The 23694-nt window shown below is 42.7% G+C and overlaps 1 protein-coding gene across 2 annotated transcripts; it reads right to left on the bottom strand.

Moving 5' to 3' along the window:
* Positions 1–451: 451 nt before the first annotated feature.
* On the bottom strand, positions 452–23477 carry sars1 (seryl-tRNA synthetase 1). Of its 2 annotated transcripts, XM_030130192.1 has the most exons (11): positions 23099–23465; positions 21992–22062; positions 21830–21910; positions 20952–21110; positions 19216–19359; positions 12926–13081; positions 9920–10141; positions 9569–9698; positions 9176–9333; positions 2264–2393; positions 452–896 (listed from the first exon to the last, which is right to left on the bottom strand). In XM_030130192.1, the coding sequence occupies exons 1-11, from the start codon at positions 23304–23306 to the stop codon at positions 739–741; spliced, it is 1617 nt and encodes a 538-aa protein (XP_029986052.1). In that variant the 5' UTR covers positions 23307–23465; the 3' UTR covers positions 452–738. The 2 variants fall into 2 exon arrangements, with proteins under 2 accessions (XP_029986052.1, XP_029986053.1); XM_030130193.1 differs by lacking the exons at positions 452–896; positions 2264–2393 and adding an exon at positions 2710–2796 and having other exon boundaries at positions 23099–23477.
* Between the last annotated feature and the right edge of the window lie 217 nt (positions 23478–23694).

Genomic DNA, 23694 nt, shown 5'->3' with positions numbered 1-23694 from the left:
ACCAGAGAAGTGGAGAGTCCAGCCCCTCTCGAGAGGAACCAATGAAGAGCTCCGTGCAAAAGAACATCCTGAGACACCCTGACCCTGAGTGATAGACCTGATGATCCAGTCCAACCACACTGAACCAGACCTGTTGGACCTGATGGTCCTGTCCAACCACACTGAACCAGACCAGAACCAGACCTGGAACCAGACAAGAATCAGACCTGGACCCAGACCAGAATTAGACCAGAATCAGACCCCGAACCAGACCTGGAACCAGACCAGAACCAGAACAGAATCAGAGCAGAATCAGACCTGGACCCAGACCAGAATCAGACCCAGAACAAGACCAGAACCAGACCCGGAACCAGACCAGAACCAGACTGGACAGCAGATGATGCGGTTTTTGTCTGTGTTGGTTTCAGACTCAGGGTTAGGGTTAGGGTTAGACACAGACACAGTCAGAGGCTCTACTTAGAACAGGTTTGATCCCTTTTATTTATCACTGGATTCATGTGCATGAATGACATGAATGATCTCCAGTCAGATGCACCACACAGGGAATAGAGCTCGCCTCCATTCCACCATCAACACAACATGGAGATTCTCAAATGACAGGAAGTGACAGGAAGTGAGAGTGAATGAGTGACAGCAGACGACAGTTGTATTCCACCAGTCTGTGTCTGACAGGGTCAGGGTTAGGGGTTCAGGGTTAGGGGTTCAAGGTAGGGGTTCAGGGTAGCAGTTGTAAATGGACTATGAGTCATTGACGGACATGGTCTCCATGGCGTTGGGCAGGTTCTTGTCTCCGCCCCCCTGCTTCTTCTTCTTTCCTCCTTCCTGTTTCTTGGATTTTTTGGACATTTCCTGGTCGATGGGAGCGGGTTTTACGAACCGGATGATCTCCGTCAAACCTGGAGGAAGTTCAGAGGAAACATGAGTGGAACACTGAAACCCTAATCCTAACCCCCAAGCATCACCGGAGATACCAGCTTTCAATGGGTTGGGGTTAGCCCTGTCCCTAACCCACGGTGGGTTCAGGGTTAGGGTTAGTGGACCGTACATATGGGGTTTTACGGGAGCGTGAAGTTGGTTCCGTAAACAGAACGAGTTCCATTTTTGGTTCTCGTAACCAGTTCCGTTTAAGGACCTAGTTCCGTTTACGGATCTCGGAACTGGTTCTGTACAGAACCACTTCTGTTTATGGGTCATGGAACTAAACGGTGCTCCGCCCTCCAAGCGCTTAGCGCCCTCCAAGCCCCACCTCCTGTGGGGCTTAGAGCTGCTCTAACCCACAGTGAACCGGCAGACCCAGCTGGTCCTCCACAGACCTCAGATCTAGTTCTGAATAATGCTGTCCATCAGGTCCGACCCATAAATTAATCCACATGTGCACTGTTGTGCTGTTTATGTTTTCTTTAATGCTGGTGAATGTGATTTATAACTTCCTTAATGCCAACTCCACCTTCCACATCGCCCGTCGTGCAGGAAGTCGTCCTACAGGCTCTGAACGCCGTCTTCTGCGGCTTGCACACCGGTGCAGTGAGCCGCTGTGACCCGGGGCACGGATCCGGATCCGAGAACAGTTTTCATTTACAGAACTCGGTACCAAGCTGGGCTGGAAGCTCAACTTTGATCATGAAAAGATGGCAATCTGCATTTGACACCAATGATTTCCATGTATTGATAGGATTAATAGTTCAGAAGGTATTGCGGCATGGTGGACCGGGTCACAGCGGCTTAGTGCACCGGTCTGCAAGGCCGCAGAAGGCGTGTTCGGAGCCCGTAGGATGGCTTCCTGCATGATGTGGCGATGTGGGAGTTAGAGTTGGCATTAATGAAGTGAAATAAAATGACATTCACCAGCATTAAAGAAAACATAAACAGCAGAGCAGTGCACATGAGGATTAATTTAAGGGTTGGACCTGATGGACAGCATTATTCAGAACTAGAGCTGAAGTCTGTGGAGGACCAGCTGGGTCTGCTGGTTCACTGTGGGTTAGAGCAGCTCTAAGCCCCATAGGAGGCGGGGCTGTGAGGGCGGAGCACCGTTTAGTTCCATGACCCTTAAATGGAACTGGATCCTTAAATGGATCTGGATCCGTAAACAGAACCGGATCCGTAAACGGAATCGGTTCCGAGAATCGAAAATGGAACTGGTTCTGTTAACAGAACCAACTTCACGCTCCCTGGTTTGACTGAGTGCGGTGGGTTCACTGTGAACCGTACATACATGGTTTTCCTGCACCCTAACCCTAACCCAGTGTTCCTCAGAGTGTACCTGGGGGCATGAACTCTCGGAGTTTCTCTGGAATCTCGATGCCTTCTTCAGTTTGGTAGTTCTCCAGGATGGCACACATCACACGAGTGGTGGCGCACATGGTGGCGTTTAACATGTGGACAAACTCCGCCTACAGAACAGAAGATAAACATGTGGACAAACTCCTCCTACAAAACAGAAGACAAACATGTGGACAAACTCCGCCTACAAAACAGAAGACAAACATGTGGACAAACTCCTCCTACTAAACAGAAGACAAACATGTGGACAAACTCCTCCTACAAAACAGAAGACAAACATGTGGACAAACTCCTCCTACTAAACAGAAGACAAACATGTGGACAAACTCCTCCTACTAAACAGAAGACAAACATGTGGACAAACTCCTCCTACAAAACAGAAGACAAACGTGGACAAACTCTGCCTACAAAACAGAAGACAAACATGTGGACAAACTCCTCCTACAAAACAGAAGACAAACGTGGAAAAACTCCGCCTACAAAACAGAAGACAAACATGTGGACAAACTCCGCCTACCAAACAGAAGATGTCACAGACACATTTAAAGTCCTCCAGTCCACCACAGACAAACATGGGAGGGACCAGACCAGGTCTTCTGTCCAATCACATGTCAACATTCAACACAAAGCTTCAAGTATTTGGTCCAGCTCTCATTTCTGTCATCATCATTATTATTATTTTTAGGCCAGAGCCAAGTAAAGCTGGCACAGGACCTATTGGGTCTGCAGTGGGCCTACTGGGTCTGTCTCCACTCTTACTCATATTCATGACAGTCAGACCTATAAGAACATGTATATGACATGGACACACCCACATATTTACACCTGCTCTGAATGAATGGGAGTCAATAGGACACGCCCACTTGGGGTCAGTCATGTGTCTGTAAGTGCATGACACGTGACCTCTGACCCCACAGACATGTCGGGGACCTAGAGAGCTTTCAAATAAAGCCAAATGTGTGGTTGCCATAGAAACAGTTATATTTTTCTTGCTCATATTATTATTATTTTTTTCCTTCTCCTGCACTTTGAGCTCAAATTTGACCCCCTAAACATTTATGAAAACTCACCAAATTTTGCCCAAAATTCAGAAATGTGCAAGAAATTGAATTTGCATATAGGTTTCATAGATGTTGGTAAAGAAATTCTGCGGCAGCGCCCCCTTGAAAAGTGGAAATAAATTATGCCAATGGGAGCACGTCCAATGTAAAGTTTGTCATTGAGCCACGAAAATCAGTACACAGATTATTTGTGAGGAGACAAACAAAAAAATATTATCATGGCCACGCCCCTAAACCAACCCTTTGTCGGCCATATTGGATTGAAATTTCCAAAATGCTGAGTCAGCGTTTTCGCTGTTGTCGTATTTTAACTATCTCCTCCTTGGGCGTCTGGCCAAATGAGCTCAAAATCAATGTACAGTATCTAGAGAAGTGGGGCGTCAAAAGTTAGCTGAATTTTTGGGATCGGTGTCATCGTTTTTGTGTGACAAGGTCACAAACTTTGCAAAGTTTTTCTGAAAATTTACCATTACAAAGATTGCTTCAGGTTGGACATGCAAACACGGATTTGGCTCAAATTTGAATCAGATGTCTCTCTCCCCGGTCTACATCCATTTATTGAAAGAAATTGAAATTTTGCACTGTAGCGCCCCCTGCAAATTTATTTTTTATAAAAATTGCTTCAGTTCAGACATACAATCATCAACTTGGCTCAAATTTGACTCAGACATCTATTTCCCAGGCCTACACCCATTTATAAGAAAAATTTGAAATTTGGCACTATAGCGCCCCCTACAACTTTACCTTTACAATAATTGACTGGGGATGGGAGTCAATAAGTTATACTTCTTCCCACTCCTTTTCGAGCGCAAAAATTTTATTTATTTATTTATTCCTTTTGACCATGTTGTATGATTCTTTGTTATCTGATGATTCTATGTGCTCGAAATAAACTACTACTTCTACTACTACTACTACTACTTGCTTCAGTTTGAACATACGATCACCGATTTGGCTCAAATTTGAGTCAGTTGTCAATCTCTCAGGCCTACACCCATTTATCAGAAGACATTAAAATTTGGAGCTACAGCACCACCTGCTGAACGATGGACATACTTCAAGATTTAAGAGATTCAAGAGTTTTTATTGTCATGTGCACAGCAAAACAGGTAGTTATACTACGCAATGAAATTCTTATTCGGTTCATCTCCCTAAAAAACATAACGCACTAAAAATAAATGAGAATAGGGGAAACAATAGTACTAATAAAATCAACTATATAAAATTAAAACAATTAAAACCAGCAGTAAAGTGTTCAGTGCTAACAGTATATGCTTGTGTTGCGTGCGGCATGTTTAAGTGATTCATTGAGAAGTCTGATGGCCTGTGGGTAGAAGCTGTTTGCCAGCCTTGTGGTCCTAGACTTCAAACTCCTGTAACGTCTGCCTGATGGTAGGAGCGTGAAGAGTGAGTGTTGTGGATGTGTGCTGTCTCTGATCAGGTTGTGTGTTCTTCGTAAGACTCTGGTTTTGTAAATGTCCTGCAGTGAGGGGAAGGCTGCCCCAGCAATATACTGTGAAGTCTTGATCACCCGCTGGAGTGCCTTCCTGTTTTGTGCTGTGTAGTTTCCGTACCAGACTGTGATAGAGGCGGTGAGGACATTCTCGATAGTGCATCTGTAGAAGCAGCTGAGGATTTTGGTTGACATGCCAAATTTCCTCAGTCTTCTCAGGAAGTACAATCTCTGTTGGGACTTGTTGATAATTTGTTGGGTGTTGTGAGACCAGGTGAGGTCCTCGCTGATGTAGGTGCCAAGAAACTTGAAGGTTTTCACCCTCTCCACCTCAGTCTCGTCAATATACAGGGGTTTGTGTGGCTCCTTTTCCCTTGTTCTTAGGTCGATAATCATCTCTTTGGTCTTGTCTGTGTTGAGATGAAGGTTGTTGTCGTGACACCAAGTCACCAGGTCTGCCACCTCTCTTCTGTATGATGTTTCAACCCCACCAGTGATCAGGCCGATAACTGTAGTGTCATCCGCAAATTTAATGACGCTGGTGTTGTTCTAGGAGGCCACACAGTCATAGGTGAAGAGCGTGTAGAGGAGCGGACTCAGCATACACCCCTGTGGTATCCCAGTGCTTACTGTTCTGGAGCTGGATGTGCGGTTGTGGACTCTGACTGACTGGGGTCTGTCTGTTCAGAAGTTCAGCACCCAGTTACAGAGGGAGGGTGTCAGTCCAAGTGTGAGGAGCTTGTCTGTGAGTTTGTGGGGGCTAACTGTGTTGAATGCAGAGCTATAGTCTATAAATAGCATTCTGACTTATGTGTCCTGTCCCTCTAGGTGCGAAAGGGCTGTGTGAATGGCAGTGTTGACTGCGTCATTAGTGGACCGGTTCTGGCGGTATGCGAACTGTAGAGGGTCCACAGTGTCCGGGATGCTTTTTTTGATGTGGGTCATGACTATCCTTTCGAAGCACTTCATTGTAATTGGAGTGAGTGCTATGGGGCGATAGTCATTTAAGCAGGTCGAATTACTTGTACTGGATGTGCCTGTGGCGAGGGCCTTTCAATGCTGCTTGCAGCTTTATTTATTTATTTTTTTACATCTGCAATGAGTTACATGATTGTACAAATGATACCAATGAAACCAGTAACAGGAACATGTGATGGTCCAGGGGTTCGTTTCTGGGTTAAATAGTGAACGCAGCCGTTTGTTCGCCCTTCAGCGCAAATAGTGAGTGAATGATGGATTGGCGAACGCAGAGGCTTAACGAACCAAAATTCCATTTCTGCACTTGTTTCGTTCGCTAAGCCATCGTTCACTCACTATTTGCGTTGAAGGGTGCGCTAAACAGGTGCGTTCACTATTTAACCCAGAATGAACGCCTCTGCTCCCACTGTTTCAGTCATCTGACAGCATTATGATTAGAATGAAGAAGTATTAGAGATATCTGTGAGCAAAGATCTGTGACCACCTCCCTTACCCTCACCTGTCTGGATGGACCTCCTCATCTGACTATAGATGGACCTCCTCAGCTGTCTGCACCCCCCCCCCACACACACACACACACACACGCACGCACGCATACTCTGAACTGAACTGAATTATTTACACATATATATCACGTGTCTAAGGATGACCCTAGTTCTTCTGCACTGGTGACTTTACTAACAGAACTCTAAACAGTCACTGTTGGTCATAACCACGGCAACAACAGGAAAAACAGATTGTACAGAAAAACTGAATGCTGTTCTGTTCCTCTCATCCACGTGCTCATATCTCATTAGGGGCACGCACAGACACACACACCCCTGCTGGTGTGTGTGTCACCAGTTCTCTGGTCCCATATGGTTCTCATTCATTCATTCATTCATTCATTCATCTCTCAAAGCCACACACACTTTGTCCTGTACTAATCTATATTTACCTCTGCCAAGGAGGTTATGTTTTTGCCGGCGTTGGTTTGTTTGTCTGTCCGTGTGCAAGATAACTCAAAAAGTTATGGACGGATTTGGATGAAAATTTCAGGAAATGTTGATACTGGCACAAGGAACAAATGATAAAATTTTGGTGGTGATGGGGGGGGCACTGATCTGCCTTGGCGGAGGTCTGCACTCTCCGAGTGCTTTTCTAGTTATCCATAAATCCATAGAAATAAATTTCAGTGAGTGGATCAGTCCTCACTCAGTAAATTTGTTTTTATCAGTGCAAAATGTCCATGGGAAAAATCTGATATCATTACAGATATTGTCAGACTTGTGTTAAAATCTTCTACAAATGTAAATAATATTTCAAAGGAAATACATGACAGAAATGAAGTGAAATGAAGCTACAAGAATTACATCCTCTTTCTAACGCGGACCTCCGAGGTCCACGTTAAAATCAGCCCTTTAACGAGGAACTGGGCGAGCGCTCATTTTTAATGAACTAGCCCAGAAACGGGATAGCGCATTTTGTGTTGCGTTGGGGTTAATGAACTAACGAATGAACGAACACATTTTGCGCTGCATTAGTTGTTAACGAACAAAGAGCGAGACCAGAAACGGGATAGCGCAAAATGTGTTAAATAGACGCATTTTGCGTTGCGCTGGGCTTAACAATTTAATGAACTAGTGCAGAAACGAGCCCCAGGTTTTCTACCACTGCTATGTGAATTCAGAGAGAACATAAGGAGTTGAACTAACTGGTTTACAATCCAGGTCTGAGTCTAACTGGTTTATAATCCAGGTCTAACCCTAACCCAGTGTGTCTTCATACTTAGGTCAGAGGCTCACAGAAGTTTTTATATATATATATATATATATATATATATATATATATATATATATATATATATATACACATATATATACATTTTTTTTTGAGGCTCAGACTTTTTTTTTAATTTACTTATTTATTAATTTTATTTTATTTTTGAGGCTCAGACATTTAAAAAAAATTTATTTTTTTTTTTTGAGGCTCACAGACGTACATTCTTGTCTGTGGCTGTGTTTCCATCATCACAGTCAGACATTGATCTTGTTTACATGACCATAAAAATCTGAAAACTGGGACCAATCCCAAAATTTCCATCATCAGATGTGATGCGTTGACACTCACTTCATAAATGCGATCATTAAAAATTGGACTGATGGCCCTGTAGCTTACCGGCCAAATGAAAAAGTTAGGGAAATGTATCCAGATGCCATTTATTCTCACCCAGTTCTGTGTATTTATTCTATTACAGAAATAGCCCATATTTTGGTCATATTCCAATCAGATTTGTAAAAAATTCAAATTCCAAATAAATATCATTGATACTGATTTATTAGATCAATCCACTTCCTATCTCTTATAATGGGAAAATTTGTGAAAGTCACACCAAATCCAGAATGAGATCTGGATCGAAATAATTTCAATACCTTGTGTTGACATCATCATAAAGAAGCTGTATACCAAGTTTGAAGTCAATCAGAACTGGAGTTTCAGAAAAGAAGATGATTGAAATGTTTTCCCCATAAGAGCCCACGTTAAATTTTCCATAAGTTCCTGGATCCAGAAGAAGATCCTGATCAGCACGTGGACATTAAGTTTTGGTCATCTCCCCATCAGGGCTGGACTGTAGAAATTTACACTGGATATCATTTATATATACTCAGTTATTGCATCAATCCACTGCCTATCTCTTATAATGGGGACATTTTTCAAAGTCGCACCAAATCCAGAATCAGATCCAGATCCAAATAATTTCACTAACTTTTGTTGACATCATCATAAAGAAGCTGTATACCAAGTTTGAAGTCAATTGGAATTGCAGTTTCGGAGAAGAAGACAATTGAAATTTTTGTAACGGATGACAGACACCGCCGCTGGACGCCGCATGACGACAATAGCTTACGGCCTGTCAGCCGGTAAGCTAAAAACCCAGGTTTACATGTTTACGTCCAGTATTGCATTTCTTTCAGAGGACGTACGTACGTTATGACGTCACACATACACTTCCTGTCATTTTCAGGGACATCCACTCTTGCTTTGTTACCATGGCAACGCCTACAGCGTTAGTGTTCGCTGTCCTAATGTGGAAGGAGCTAATAGGACTACAGAATAGGTCACATGTTGGTGCTCTCCTTCATTTCATTGTTTGTTTTCCTTTATCCTTCGAATCACGGTGTCGCTGCAGAACTTCAGTTTATATAGATTTATTTTTTATACACATGCACAGATGTAAAAAAATCTACATAAATCCGATTAACCTGAATACATGTGTGAACACATGGCAGTATTGTGTGGATGTAAATGGACCCAGTGTTTGCTGATGCGTTCAGGTGCTCACCTTGTCCATTAGTGTTTGCTGATGCGTTCAGGTGCTCACCTTGTCCATGTGTGTTTGCTGATGCGTTCAGGTGCTCACCTTGTCCATCATCTTCTTGGTCTGTCCGTAGCGGATGCGCAGTCGTCGTGCCTGGTAGTCTGTGCAGTTGGAACAGGACACCAGCTCCCTGAAGGCTCCAGACCCAGGAAACCAGGCCTCCAGGTCCAGCTTCTTACTGGCAGCATGATTCAGAGCACCTAGGACAAAGAGCCAGGGTTAGGGTTAGGGTTATAGGGTTATAGTGTTAGGGTTAGAACTGACACAGGGTTAGGGTTATAGGGTTTGGGTTAGGGTCATAGGGTTATAGGGTTAGGGTACTAGGGTTTGTGTAACAGGGTTAGGGTTATAGGGTTAAGGTTAGGATTACAGGGTTAGGGTTACAGGGTTAGGGTTACAGGGTTAGGGTTTGGTTGAAGTGTGTGTGGGACCTACCGGAGACGATATTGACGATGCGATATGGAATTCCCAGTGACTGATAGAACTCCTCTGCTGTTCCAATCATCTCATCAAACATCTCCCATGATTTCCCGTCATGTGGTGAGGCGTACACAAACTGTTCAATCTGCAGCAGAGGAAGAGCCCAGACTTAGGGTTAGAGCCCAGAGTTAGGGTTAGAGCTAGAGCCCAGGGTTGGGGTTCAAGCCCAGCCCAGAACACACACCTTAAGGAATTCAAAGCTGCTTTTTCCTCACATTTGGAACTCTGTCACTTCAGTCAGCTGTGATTTCAGATTGTCGCTGTGTGCTTTTCATCTACTCTCAGATCTTGGACCAAACATCTAACCTTCTCAAACTGGTGCACCCTGAAGATCCCTCGGGTGTCTCGTCCGTGGGATCCCACTTCCTGTCTGAAGCAGGTGGAGATACCGGCGTAGCGCATGGGCAGCTCCTCCGGCTTCAGCCACTCGTCCCTCAGGAAGGCGGCGATGGGCTGCTCCGACGTGGCGATCAGGTACTTTTCATCGATGGAGGTATCGTCAGACCTCTCACTGCCCTTACCGATGACCTGACAGGAAGACAACAAAGACCATAGAGTCAAAACACTGGACAAGTTCTGTCCCATTCAGAGAACCCTAACACTGAACAGATGGTTCTAACCCTAACCCAAAGTAAAGGGATCACAAGGAATGTACACATCCAAAATTCTACATCAGCTACAAACAATATGGATCCATTAAGTTGATATGATCAGGTCACAACGAGGACACTGAACAGATGGTTCTAACCACAACCCCAACCCCAACCCAGACTAAAGTAAAGTAAAAAGTAAAGTATGGAAAACTGATGGAAAACAGCTGTTCAGGGTCAGGGTTCATCCTACTAACCCTATCCCTAACCCTAACCCTCCTTCACCATGGGTTAGAGTTAGGAAAGACTGCTCTTCACTCACACTCTTCCTCATATATATATCTGATAAAACTGTGTTATTGGAGCATCTGGAGGACATGTCAGTTTGGGACATTAGGACATGTCAGAATTCTTTTAATCCTCAGTATATTAGATGGAGTTCCAGTGGTGTCTAAGGCACAAGTATTGAGGTTTTGCACAAACGTCACATGATCACGTGATTTTCTTTTTACGACGCCATATTGGTAGGCAAGCTTTCCTTGGATCGTACAGCATGTTAATGGATGGACCTGCTAAACTCCTGTGTGCCGTTTATAACTTAGCTTTCACCAGTACCAGTTCGGCATACAGACCGCTGGGTTCCACTGGTGGAAGCGGTGGTTCTGTTTAGAGTCATTACTGCGGTTAGCCTAGCTTCTCAGTATAGTTAGCCTAACTTCTCAGTATAGTTAGCCTAGCTTCTCAGTATAGTTAGCCTGCGTGCCTGTTGCCTTAGCGGTGTGTAAAAACAGAATAGTCCTCATGTGGTCCGGTGCTGCAGAGCCCTTTAAACCGACAGGAGGACTTCCCCTGGACTATCACCTATACAGACAGAGTGGTTGTGGATCTACCTGCTCCCTTTGAGTTTCCTCAGCTGGGTGAGGCAGATGGAAGTGGGCGGAGCTATGGCGGGCAACACCGCTGAGTTCAGCTGGAGCTGGTGACAATACTGCCCCCCCGTCTGTGACAGTTTGCTTTAACTATGGGACAGCCTTCCACATGAGGTCCAGTCACATGATGAAGATGGGAGGGGCTTTTGGACACAGACAGTTAATGGACTGTTTTACAGCGAACATATGGGACCGTTTTACAGCTAACATATGGGCTCGTTCACCAGTTCCGGGGCAGAGCCTGGAAGTGTACGGCTGATGTGACCTGGCTGGAGCTAGTACTCGTGTTTTTGCCTCCGAGTTGCACTGTTGTTAGTAAACACTGAAACTCATCTATTGCCGCGTTTCCACTACATAGAACCAGCTCGACTTGGGTACCAGATCCTATTCCAGACCGTTTCCACTCTGGTACCAGGTCCTATTCCAGACAGTTTCTATTACAGGACACTACCCACTTTACAGTACCTGGTCGTCATAGTGATGTGGTGCGTTACTTCTGTGTCGTCTGCTCAGAGTTGCTGATAAACTCGCTCGTTGTGTGTTGTCTCGTCAAGCTCATGCTGAATTTTTACGTCGGCCATCGAAGACTGAATCTCCTGAATGAATGGTGTAGTTTTACAGACTGTCATCATGTAGATTAACCTACTGCTACATTTACTGTGAACTTCCACATCTGTTTTTTGTAAAACGGCGGGTCACAGAGACAACTCTCTGACCAATCAGTGGTCTGCATTGTTTACACGTCGCGTTTTAGCATCTGTTTCCCAGTCTTGGAACCTCGGTGGAGGTGATACCAAAAAAGTCGTACCGGGTACCAGATTCCAGGTCCTTTTTCGTAATGGAAATGCAAAAAGGCCAAGTCGAGTCGAGTCAAACCGAGCCGGTACCATGGAGTGGAAACGCAGCATATGGTGCCTTTATCACAAGCAGACATATCCGCAAATAACAAAACATGCAAACACCAGTCCAAAGAAAAACACGATATAAAGCAACAGTTCTGACTTTCTGGATCCAGATAGTGTGCCTACCAATAAGGTGGTGTAAACAACAATCACATGACCAGTGACATCATGTCCATTCATTAGCAGAATAGCTTTATTTATTGTATTCACTATCAATTATTTATCTATTAGTTCAGTCTAATGTTACCTTTGTCTACAGAATGTCTGCCCTTCTGGAAAACACACATATGAACACTTCTGTCATGACGACGCTGCAGAGATGGACCCATATGAACATTTCAGATAACTGTTATTGTGACCAAAATGATCACAGTTATCATTATTATTATCGAAATTGTGCTGAAAATGTTCAAAAAGTACTGATAAACACACTGAAATAATTTAACCAAGTTGTATTTTGAAAAACCAAATCTATATCAGCTGTCTAATATTTTTTCACTTCAACCTACAATAAAAACACAAAAAGACAGAAAAAAAAAAAAAATCCGATTTGAAAAATGTATATAATTTATTGCATAAATAACACACAGATGCTTAATGAACCTTTTCACAGACTTTAAAAGTGAATATTGGTTCCAAATATTAGGTATAGAAAATTAAAACTGTAATAAATTAAAACTATACTCAAATATTAGACATAAAAGCAGATCTTTACATAGGCGTTTTTTCCCTAAAAGTACGGTAATCAAACACGATTATCATAAGAATTAGAATTTAAATGCTAATACTAACCGTCTGCAATTTTACCACCATTTATGATTCTACTGGTAATTGTTCCATCCCTACGCTGCTGTTCACCTTTAACTCCATAAACAGATGAAGCGCTCGTACCTTGTACAGCTCCTCATCAAACTGGCTGAGCTGGGCCACTTCCTGCATCACCTCCTTCCTCATGAAGAACGGCGTGTACAGCATGGTGTAGTTTTTACTGTAGAGGATCCGTAAGGCGTAGTTGATCAGAGCCTGTTCCAGGAACACCAACGGGCCCTGAACACAACACATGGGAACGCCATCACACTGAGGGATCTTTATTTTTTTTTTTATTTTTATTTTTTATTTGGAACAAAATTTTATTCATATTTCAAACTTTACAATATGTACAATCCTTACATATTCTTAATGTAGAAAGCTACATATCTTTTATAACATTAAAAATAAATAAATAAACAAATAAACATAACTTCTCGGCAAACTGGTACCTCAAATCAGTGTACTGTTACAAGGTCTTATTTGCATACCTAGTATATCTGCCTACAATTATTTTAATAATTACATAAAAATACAAATAATATCCCCCCAGCGCCAGACTCTCAAATGCTACAATATCAAATCCAAATGGGTTATCAAAGGATTCCACCTCTTCTTGAACAAATCAGTGCTAAGGTTTAGGTTTGCTGTTATTTTTTCCATTGTATAGACCCTCACAATTCTTTCCTTCCACTGATTTATTGTTGGAGGAAGTGGTTTATACCAGGATACAGTTACCATTTTTTTTGCTACCAAGACAAGAATTTTCAAAAGATATTCTTAATCCTTATTTAAAAAATTAGTAGGGAGCACTCCAAAGATAAAAATCAGTGGGTCAAATTCAATGCAAGTGTGTAGTATTTTAGAAAGTTCCCCCCTAATTCCCTCCCAGAAAGACTTAAGTTTTGGACAATCCCAAAAAATCTGTGTGTGATCTCCAATTTGTCCACAATGTCTCCAGCATAAATTTGTTTTAGTTTTGTCAAACTTAGAAATAATAAATGGGGTTTTAAAATACAGACCTGATCAAAATCTTAAGACCAGTTGAAAAATAGCTAGAATTTACCTTTTGCACATTTGGATCTTAATGAGGTTTTAAGAAGAGCTACAATATACAAAAGCAAGAAGGGGGAGTGAGACAAAAAGCACTTTGAAAAAGTAATTTCTTGAAAACAACAAGTAAACTGAAATAGGCTGTTTATCAGCTGATCAAAAGTTTAAGACCGCAGGCTATAAAAGCCAAAATCTGCTCCAAATTCTCATTTTCTGTCGGGCATTCACACGGTCATGCCCTCCTGATGGCTAAAGCTAAGAAGCTTTCTCTTCTTGAACGTGGTCGGATCGTCGAGCTGCATAAGCGAGGCCTCTGGCAGCGTGCCATTGCTGCTGAGGTTGGACGCAGTAAGACCATCATTCTACATTTTTGGACAGATCCTGAGCATTATGGAACAAAAAAGTCAAGTGGTAGACCCAAAAAAATTACACCTGCGCTGAGCCGGAGGATCCGATTGACTGTCCGTCAAGACACAGGGCGGTCCTCCACCCAAATGAAGGCCCTTACTGGTGCCGACTGCAGCACAATAACCATCAGACGGCATCTGCGGGAAAAGGGTTTCAAATACAAAAAAAGAATTCAAAGACCTCGTCTCCTACAATGCCACAAAACTGCCCGTTTAGACTTTGCCAGGAGCATCAAACATGGGACACTGAAAGGTGGAAAAAAGTTTTATTCTCTGATGAGAAAAAATGGAACTTTGACGGTCCAGATGGCTTCCAACGTTACTGGCATGACAAGGAGATCCCACCTGAGATGTTTTCTACCCGGCACAGTGGAGGGGGGTCCATCATGATCTGAGGTGCTTTTTCATTCAGTGGAACACTGGAGCTTCAGGTGGTGCAGGGTGGTCAAACGGCGGCCGGTTACGTGCAGATGTTGCAGCGGGCATCCCTCATGACTGAGGGCCCTGGTCTGTGTGGTAACAGCTGGGTTTAAAAACAGGACAACGCTGCAGTTCACAATGCTCGCTTGACGAAGGACTTCTTCAGGGAGAAGAACATCACTCTTTTGGACCATCCCGCATGTTCCCCGGATTTAAATCCCATAGAGAACATTTGGGGATGGATGGCAAGGGAAGTTTATAAAAATGGCCATCAGTTCCACACAGTTGATGCCCTTCGTGAAGCCATCTTCACCACTTGGAGCAATGTTCCCACCAGCCTCCTGGAAACACTCGCATCAAGCATGCCCAAACGAATTTTTGAAGTGATTAACAAGAACGGTGGAACTACTCATTACTGAGTTAATGATCTGATAATGGAAAAAAACCTACACTGTTTGTTTCTAGTGGAGACATGGTTAAACAGTGTCACTGGAGTAGCAACGCTGATAGAGACGTGTCCTCCAAACTACAAACATTATCAGTCAGTCAGACATAATAGAAAGAGGGGTGGACTAGCTGCCATTCTATCCACGTCACTTATATGCAGTGACATTGACTTAGGTGAATTAACATCTTTTGAATATCTGGCTGTTGAATTCAAAACACAATTATCTCTGTTTGTAATCACAGTATACAGACCACCTAAACATTCTTCACTGTTTTTTCAGGAATTCTCAGAGCTGATCTCACTAAGTATCACTAGATGTGAAAGACTAATAATACACGGGGACTTAAATATTCATATTAATAAGAAAAATTATCCCAAGGCTTTGGAGCTTATGAACTTAGTGGACAGCTGTGGACTAGAACAGCATGTAAAGGATCCCACACACCAACTTGGTAACACCCTTGACTTAGTGATAACAGCAAGAGTTAATATCGACAAGGTTACAGTAACCGAAGTACCCATATCTGACCATTACTGTGTGTACTTTGACGCCAGCCTGATGTTAACAGAGACCAGAAAACAGGCTGTAATCAAAAAACGGGTATTAGATGACAGAGCTGAAGAAAAGTTTATGAACATAATGCGAACAGTGGCACCTAACAACCTAGACTGCTCTTTAAATTCCATGGTGGACAATTTTAACAATGCACTATCATCTGCTTTGGATGCTGTTGCTCTGTTAAGGGTTAAAAGGAAGTCGAAGGTCAGAATTTCCCCATGGCTAGGCAGCAGCACTGTTAGTCAAAACAAACAAACCTGTCGGAGAGCTGAGAGAAAATGGAGAAAAACCAAACTTACAGTTGACTATGATGCATATAAACTTGCAATTACCACCTATAATCAATCCATTCGAGTTGCAAGAAAAGATTACTTCTCAAAAATTATCACAGAGAATGCTGGAAATTCCAAAATATTATTCTCCACTATCGACAAGCTGCTCAACACCCCCCCCACCCCACTACAGCCCTCCACATCCAAGTGCGAGGAGCTTGCTCTGTTCTTCAAGGACAAAATAAGTTCAATCAGACCCAGCATTAATTCCACCACATTAACAGATGCTGCCTGCAGTCCCTGTACTGTGACCATGGGAAAATTCACCTGCATTACATCAGCAGAACTCTACCGAACTGTCAGGGAATGTAACTCCTCAACCTCATGTGTCGATCCAATTCCCACTGCATTCTTTAAGAGAATATTTGACAGCGTCTCAGATCATTTACTCCAAATCATAAACAAATCTCTTCATACTGGTATCTTCCCAGATGCCTTCAAAACAGCTGTTATCAAACCCTTACTAAAGAAACCTAACCTTGACAGTAACGCTATGACCAGTTTTCGTCCTATATCTAATCTCCCGTTCATAGGCAAAGTACTGGAAAAGATAGTCTCTGCTCAAATAAATCACTATCTCAAAGAGAATAACATCTTAGAGGAATTCCAATCAGGCTTCAGGGCTGGTCATAGCACTGAGACCGCCCTCACCAAAATAATCAGTGACCTCAGGCTCAACTCTGATGCCAACAAGGTCTCAATCCTGGTCCTCCTTGACCTAAGTGCTGCATTTGATACAATTGATCATGACATCCTGATTAATCGGCTAGAAAAGCTCGTAGGTCTCTCTGACAGTGTACTACAGTGGTTCAAAACGTATATTAAGGGAAGACAGTACTACGTCAGGCTTGGAGATCACGTGTCAAACACACATGATACATGCTATGGGGTTCCACAAGGGAGCTGCCTGGGTCCACTACTATTCTCCTTATATATGCTACCACTTGGAGATATCATCAGAAAACATAATGTTAGCTTCCATAGCTACGCAGACGACACACAAATATACACCTCCGCAGAACCCAATGACGTGACAGCCATCCATTCCATTACAAACTGCCTCACAGCAATGAATCAATGGATGTGCAGGAACTTTCTGAAACTGAATGAGGAAAAAACTGAAATCCTGCTTGTTGGCCCAAAAGCAAAAACGGAAATGCTGACGAATAGGATGGGCAAACTCACTTCCTGGATCAAACCAGAAGTGACAAGTCTGGGAGTCATTATAGACTCAGACTTAAACTTTAAGTCCCACATAAAGAAAGTCACTAAAACGTCATTCTTCCACCTCAGAAACATAGCCAAAGTAATGCCGGTTATAAATGGAAAGGATGCTGAAAAACTGGTCCATGCTTTTATCTCCAGCAGACTGGACTACTGTAATGCACTCCTTACAGGTCTCCCAAAAAGCAGCACAGACAGACTTCAGCTGATTCACAACTCTGCAGCTAGGTTATTAACCAAAACCAAGAAGAGAGAGCACATTACTCCAGTGTTGGTTTCCCTGCACTGGCTACTGGTAACCTACAGAATTGATTTTAAGATACTACTCCTCACGTATAAAGCTCTAAATGGAACCGGACCAAGTTACATTGCAAACTCACTGATCAATTATGTACAAACTAGAACACTGAGGTCATCAAACGCAGGGTTACTAGCGACTCCCAGAAATATTACAAAGAAAATGGGGGACGCAGCCTTTACTAACTATGCACCAAAGTTATGGAATACAATTCCAAAAGACATTAGAGAAGCCAGTTCACTGAATATATTTAAAACCAAATTAAAAACATTTTTATTCTCATTAGCCTTTGTAAGGAGATAAAAATGGGGTCACAATTCAGGAACCAGGAATGTGCGTTTTTTTTATTTTTATTTTATTGTATTTCTGTTTTTATTTTTTGTTTTATTGTATTTCAAATTTCATCTTATTTCTTGCACTTCAAAAATTCTATGCATAATCAAATATTTTAATGTGCGCTGTTTTATTTTTATTTTATTGTATTTCTCTCAAATTTTATTTTATTTCTTGATGTATAATCAAATCTTAATGTACTTTAATATTGTATTTTTTCAATCAATGTAAAGCACTTTGGGCTACAATTTCTGTATGAAAGGTGCTATACAAATAAAGTTTATTATTATTATTTGAGTCCTACTGAGAACATTTTTTGTTCTGGTTTGGAGAGTTTTTTGTAATTTTTTGAGCGATGGTCTTAAACTTTTGATCACCTGATAAACAGCCTATTTCAGTTTACTTGTCGTTTTCAATAAATTACTTTTTCAAAGTGCTTTTTGTCTCACTCCCCCTTCTTGCTTTTGTATATTGTAGCTCTACTTAAAACCTCATTAAGATCCAAATGTGCAAAAGGTAAATTCTAGCTATTTTTCAACTGGTCTTAAGATTTTGATCAGGTCTGTATCTAACGTTCACTTTCCAAATAAACTCTTTCCATGTTGGGCTGCATGTCAGTTTGTGTCCATTTTCACACAATTGTTCCCATTCTTGGTCCCCAATCACAACATTCATTTCTAGTTCCCACTTCTCCTTTACCTGAAGAGTACTCCCCGATATATTCAAATGTAAGCATTTGTAAAGATTTGACACAATCTTGTCTCGTTTATCTTCTTTCATGATCTTTATGAAAAAACTTTCCAAGTCAGTGGCTTGTGTTTGAAGAAGTGATCATTCTTTATGTGACATCAAATAACTTCTCAACTGCAGAAATCTATAAAAATCAGAAGAAATCAAACCATATTTCTCCTGAATCTGACTAAAGGATTTTAAATGTTCTCCCTCAAACAAATCATCTATAACCATAAGACCCTTCCTCTCCCATTCATGAAACCGTAAATCCAATTGACCAGGCAAAAAATCTATAATGTGAGAAATTTTCATAGCCCTAGATGTAGACTGAGGAGTGTTTATCTGTTTTCTAATACTACTTAAAACTTTTTGAGTGCATTTCATCTGAGGGATCATTTTAATGGAAAAGAAAAAGCCAGGAGAAAGGAAAAGAGGAAAACCTGGGATCAGTTTAAAGGAAAAGAGGAAAACCTAGGACAAGAATGTCAGCGTGTTTGTACTGGTTTCCACTGGTATCTACTGGTCTGCACTGGTCTGGTCTGTACTGATCCACATGTTTAGAGCTCACCTTCAGAAAGTACCCTCTGCTCCCCGCCACGATGGCTCCTCTTTCTCCATCAAAACCGTCGATCATGACCACCAGGTCCACGTGGGAGTACTTTTTCTGGACAGTGCAGTCCCCATAAGTACGCTCCACCTTGTTGTCTTCATCCTTAAAGACAGAAAACACAGCGTTGGAAAAGAACCACACTGACAGCATCCAGTCCTTTGGACAATCAACAGACACAGAAAACTGCTCTGCAGCTCTTAACCCTGAAAACCAGTCCACTGAAGGTGACTGTGGACAGCTACAGCAGTTCCACCAGGCCCACTTCCACCACAGGAACTTTGAGCATTACCGTGAACCTTGAAAATTACCCGGGTAAATAACTCTCCCTCAGCCCCAAACTTTTCCTGAAGCAGTTCCTGGTAGGAGGTAGTACTTTTCAGATTACCAGGAAGTCTTAGGGGCGGGACTGTGTGCTGGAGAATGCTGATTGGTGGACTACATTGACAGCGTTTCTGTGTTCTGTTCACCTGCCACAATTTAATTCATTCTTTATTTAATTTCCACAAGCCTTGTATTTTGATAATTCAGAAAATGGACCAAAAGAGATACTACGACAAGTGGACGGATGACGAGGTCCAGGCTGTTTGGAGCGTTTTTGCGGAGGAGGAAATTCAGACGGACTTTAAATCGCCAACACGAAACAATCGAGGTTCGAGTAAAAGCTGTTAGAGCCAAATGTAAGACACACCTAAAGAAATACGAGAAAAGAAGAAGAAACTTAAGCAGAATTAAAAGAAACTAAAGGACTACAACAGTGGCAGAGGATCTGAACAAAACCAAAGGTCTGAAAAAGACAAATATTCACTGTTCAGTTGGTTCCATGCTGTAACAGTATCAGCGGCATCAGCTGTTTAGTCAAAAGTCGGGTTAACCTCATGCTAATGCTAACTGGTCATCAGTCTGACACTAAATCTAAATCACAGAACTGGATGGATTCATGTTGTCGCCGTGAGCTGAACACCGATTTATTCTGTATGTTTGTGATTTCCACCTGAAATGGACCGGACCGACTTGCCTCTTTTTCTGAACCTGCAGCTCATTTGTGCGCTGGACCATCGTCTACTGTCCTTTACAACGGCCCAGGTCAGACATGTCACATGTCACATCATAGAAGGAATCTGTCATCATGTGTTCTGTTTTTCATTTATGCATTTATATGACTGTTCACGTAGGAAAGAGAAAAAGGACCAGGACCATGGAGTTCTGGACCAGCTGGTCCACACACTGGTCCAGACTCTGGTCCAGAAGCCTGAACCTTTCACAGATGTTTATTTCCCTTTTAATCTCAATGCACCTTGTTTTTTTTTTTTTGCACCTTTTGTTTTGTTTCAATTTTAATTGAAAAAAAAATCTAACCTAATATTATCTGTTCATTTTGCAAGACATTAAATATAAGATATTCCACCTGTGGGCCGACCCAGGACACACTGGAGGGGTTTTACCTGGTCTGGGAATGCCTTGGGATTCCCCCAGAAGAGCTAGTGGGAGTGGTTGGAGAGGGAGCTTTGTGGGCTCCTCTGCTGAGGCTGCTGCCCCCCCCCCCACCCAGACCCAAATAAGAGGAAGAAGACGGCACAGCACGGTAGTATAACAGATAATGGTAACATGGTATCCAGAACACTTGTTAGAACAACAGGGTATTACACACCTACCTCACTGCTGCTGATGGGTACAGACGGGTGCAGGGTACCTACCTCATTGTTGCTGATGGGTACAGACGGGTGCAGGGTATTGCCGATCTCCCTCAGGTACTCGAAGCGCTCTGCCTCCAGTTTGATCCGCTCACTGTCAGTTTTCTCCACTGCCTCGTCGACCAACAAACGCACCTTCTTAATCTGGGTGACAGTCAGTGCCTGAAGAAGGGAGAATAATGGAACAGAGTCAAGAACAGCATAGAACTGAATAAAACAGAATAGAACACAGTCAAGACTAGAATAGAACCAAATAAAATTGAATAGAACATAGTCAAGAACAGAATAGAATAAAACTGAATAAAATTGAATACAGTCAAGAACAGAATAGAACAGGGTTAGGGTTACCAAAGGTTTTTCTAAACTGGGGAACAGGGGAGCGGCGCCCTCATACTTTTGGCTAGCGCCCCCTTACTGAAATTTTTTTTTTTTTTTTTTTTTTAGCCCGAAGCTCACAGTTACGCTGTACACTTATAGTTACATGCAACACAGTACTTACACAACATGCAATCTTTCCAAAAATGATCTTTTCCCAGCGAAACTACCACAGTAACAACACATGACAACGTGCCTGGTCATCAAAAACGATATAATTATTCCAAAACGATCATAAACATAGTAGGCAGACCGTCTAACGGTTCAAAACGACATGAATTGGCGACATTATTACACTTCTAACAGAAGAATAACTTACTCTTCGATTTTTTGCTTTAAAAGATTGCAGGAGGGCCATTGGAGTTACAATATCCCTCTCAAATAGCCTCAGAATGTTCCATTTTTACCTCAGTTTTTCAAAACGGAACCCCCCCCACTGGGTCGCTTTGCTCCCTCTTATTAATTTTGCTCCCAGGAAAAACCCCTGGTTAGGGTTAGGGTTGTACCGATAATAGTTCAGCTGTCAGAGACTCCAGGTTCAGGGCTTCTTCAGGCACAGACTCGTCCTCCCCCACAGGTTCTTTTTTCTGCATTAACACAGGGGGTTAGGGTTAGGGTTAACTTGGACATTTCTTCCACCTGTTTGTGTTGCTGTGTTGCTGTCATACCTTCATTTTCTCTCCAATGCTTTTGCTGCACAGGTTCTTTGCTTTGTTGAGGTTGTCTGCAGTGAAGCGACCTGTTAAGGACGAGATGACAGCTGGTTAGTATATGTGTAAACCAGTTTTAACCCTAACCCTGTGGCATCCATTCAAACCTTAGAAAACTCCTCTTTCAAATGGTCACTGACTGTTTCCATGACAATGCTTGAGAACTGAAGCAATGTGTTATGAACTCCATTCATTCTTTTGGAATAACCCTGTCTATGTAGTCCTTTTTTCTGTATATATAGACCTTTTTATTTATTTATTTTTTGTATATGTAGTCCTGTGCTGGTGTGGTAGACTTGTCCTGACTCAGCAGCTCCACTGCAGGGTTAGGGTGAGGCTGAGCTGGACCTGACACACTGCTCACATTGCTAACAGGGATTGCATCAGATTTCAGTTTTCACCGGCATTGGTAATGCTAACTACCATTAGCACCACCTGCATGTTTCCGTGGGTGTGCCTGGTTCTTGGGCTACGTTGGAACTTTTTAGAAGCAGCAAGACGATTTGTTGACTAAGTAGTGTGAATTAAATTCCGGATAACCATATGGTCTGAGTGTTCTGTGAAGGAGGCTAACATTAGCTTTAGCATATACGCTAGATGACATCTTCTATCCGCACTCCATATCAACACTATAAATGCGGAAGACAACACACTTGACAGATATTTACGTCTGGAAGAAACTTTACCAACATTCACTGAAATAAGTCCCTTATAACTCTGGTGTTGTCCCAGTGAAGCAGACACAGAGTTAAAACTGTTTAAACTGGTCACTTTTAGAATGAACTGTGGTGTGTTCAGACCATCCTGTGGTGCGGACTCACAGCTGTTAGCCTAGCTGCTACACAAGCTAACCTGGATTCACTCAGACTAAGCTAGTCTAAACATGTGTCTGCATCAGACTAAACTAGGCTAAACATATAAGTGTCTGCATCAGTCATGTGTGTTAGCTGAGTCCCCTGTGTGAGTGTGCGCGTCCTGCTACACGTCAGACTGAACCGCACACATCGTGCTAAGCTAGCATTAGCATTAGCGGCTACCGTCAGCCGCTGGGACTGGAACACTTACATTTCCTCCACTCTGTGTCCGCGGAAACCAGCTTATCCACCAGGGACACATCTTTAAACCTCTTCCTCTGGGTCTCCCGGACGGCTTCTGGGTCCCCGCCTTTGTCGGTTCTGAATAGGTCCAAGTCGAGCACCATCTTCCCACGATGTGTCAGTGAAACCCGGTGTCCTGGCGAGTTGAGCTTCCTAGCGCTACTGAGCATGCGCATGCGTGCGCATGACCCCTAAGCGTTTTCACAGTTTAAATGACCATGGATCTGTGCTCCCCCAGGCAGAAGTCTGTCATATTTTATAAGTGTATTTATTTTACGGTGACTTTTGAGCAGTAACCATGGAAGAAAAAAGGTAGACGTAGAATATTGACGTGAGATGAAAATAGCCTAAAGAAGTTCTTTTTGTTTGATATTAGCGTTAAGTACGTGGCGCTACTGGGAGCTGACTTCAACAGGACACCGACTGGACTCAGCCTACCCTGACCCACCCACAGGGGGCGGAGTCATCTACCCTGACCCACCCACAGGGGGCGGACTCAGCCTACCCTGACCCACCCACAGGGGGCGCACCATGAAAATTGCACATGACCCACCCTGTTGTCCA

Source organism: Sphaeramia orbicularis, unplaced genomic scaffold, assembly GCF_902148855.1.
Source record: "Sphaeramia orbicularis unplaced genomic scaffold, fSphaOr1.1, whole genome shotgun sequence".
Lineage (NCBI taxonomy): Eukaryota > Metazoa > Chordata > Actinopteri > Kurtiformes > Apogonidae > Sphaeramia > Sphaeramia orbicularis.
This window is presented reverse-complemented; position numbering and strand designations above follow the sequence as displayed.